This window comes from Mus caroli, unplaced genomic scaffold (genome assembly GCF_900094665.2).
Source record: "Mus caroli unplaced genomic scaffold, CAROLI_EIJ_v1.1 scaffold_21246_1, whole genome shotgun sequence".
Lineage (NCBI taxonomy): Eukaryota > Metazoa > Chordata > Mammalia > Rodentia > Muridae > Mus > Mus caroli.
In genome coordinates, this window is record NW_018391311.1 from 7,642 (window position 1) to 8,611 (window position 970).

Below are 970 nucleotides of genomic sequence, written 5' to 3' on the forward strand. Positions count from 1 at the left end.
CTTTGAGGAGAGTCCTGGGAGGACGCCTATTGCCAGAACACTCTACATTCTAAGTTGTTCTAGTAGGTCCCTTCTAGCCTCACTTCTCCTTGAAATTATATGATTTCTGTTAAAAGTGAAATTCTACTTATAAAGCAAAACACTAATAAATACAACATTTAATTAGAGACTTGGAATTTGATTATATATGTTAAATGCTCTTTGACACTATTCTTCATAAGTATATTCTTATAGGATACAGTTGGCAGTGTTTAAATTTACTTTTTATAGTTTTAAAAGGCTAACCCTTCATTTTCCAAAGTAACTGTTTAGTTAAGAGGTTCCAAACTTATCACCACTCAAACACTAAACTTGAACTTTTAAATACATATTAGACCAAGACAAGAGAAAATACTTTTAAGTGGTATCAGTGAGAAAAGATTCTTGGCATTTGCACAATTTTTAAAGCAACTAATCTTCATAAAATTAATTTTGGTAGTTTTATCTAAAGCCCAGTTGGTAGAAGTTGACTATGTTTAACTTTTAATGTCTTTCTAAGAATCAACTTTTGTTAATGTTCTGACAGATATCTTGGCTCTGTGTATATGTGTGCGTGTGCCCCTTTTTCATTTTCATCCTGTCCTCCTTTTTCATTCCTCTTCTTCTTCCTCATCATTTCTCCTCCTATTTTCTTCTGATGCTGCCACGATGAAAATTTAAGTGAATATTTATGCTTCTATACTGTGAATACTAAAAGCAAACAGGTAGAACAAAATTAGTCTTTTCTTTTATGTCCAAGCACATTTTAAGATATATTAATAATTTCAAAAGGTCTATAAGCATGATGTGTCTATATGATGAGAACATTATGTAATTTTATGCATGTCAAAATATCTTGTGGTACTCTTTTTTTTGTATGCAAAATTTTATGTAGCTTGTATTATTTAAGACCTAAGTCAGAATGGCTATCATTAAAAGTACAAATGACAAC

At 30.8% G+C, this 970-nt stretch overlaps 1 protein-coding gene across 1 annotated transcript in view; it reads left to right on the plus strand.

Moving 5' to 3' along the window:
• LOC110289112 (olfactory receptor 2AG1-like) overlaps positions 1-234 on the plus strand; it is a 1,111-nt gene extending 877 nt beyond the window's left edge. Inside the window, exon 2 of the mRNA XM_021155300.1 lies at positions 162-234. Within this exon, the coding sequence (XP_021010959.1) occupies positions 162-234 (73 nt within the window). The remainder of the gene's footprint in view (positions 1-161) is intronic.
• The last annotated feature ends 736 nt before the right edge of the window (positions 235-970 follow it).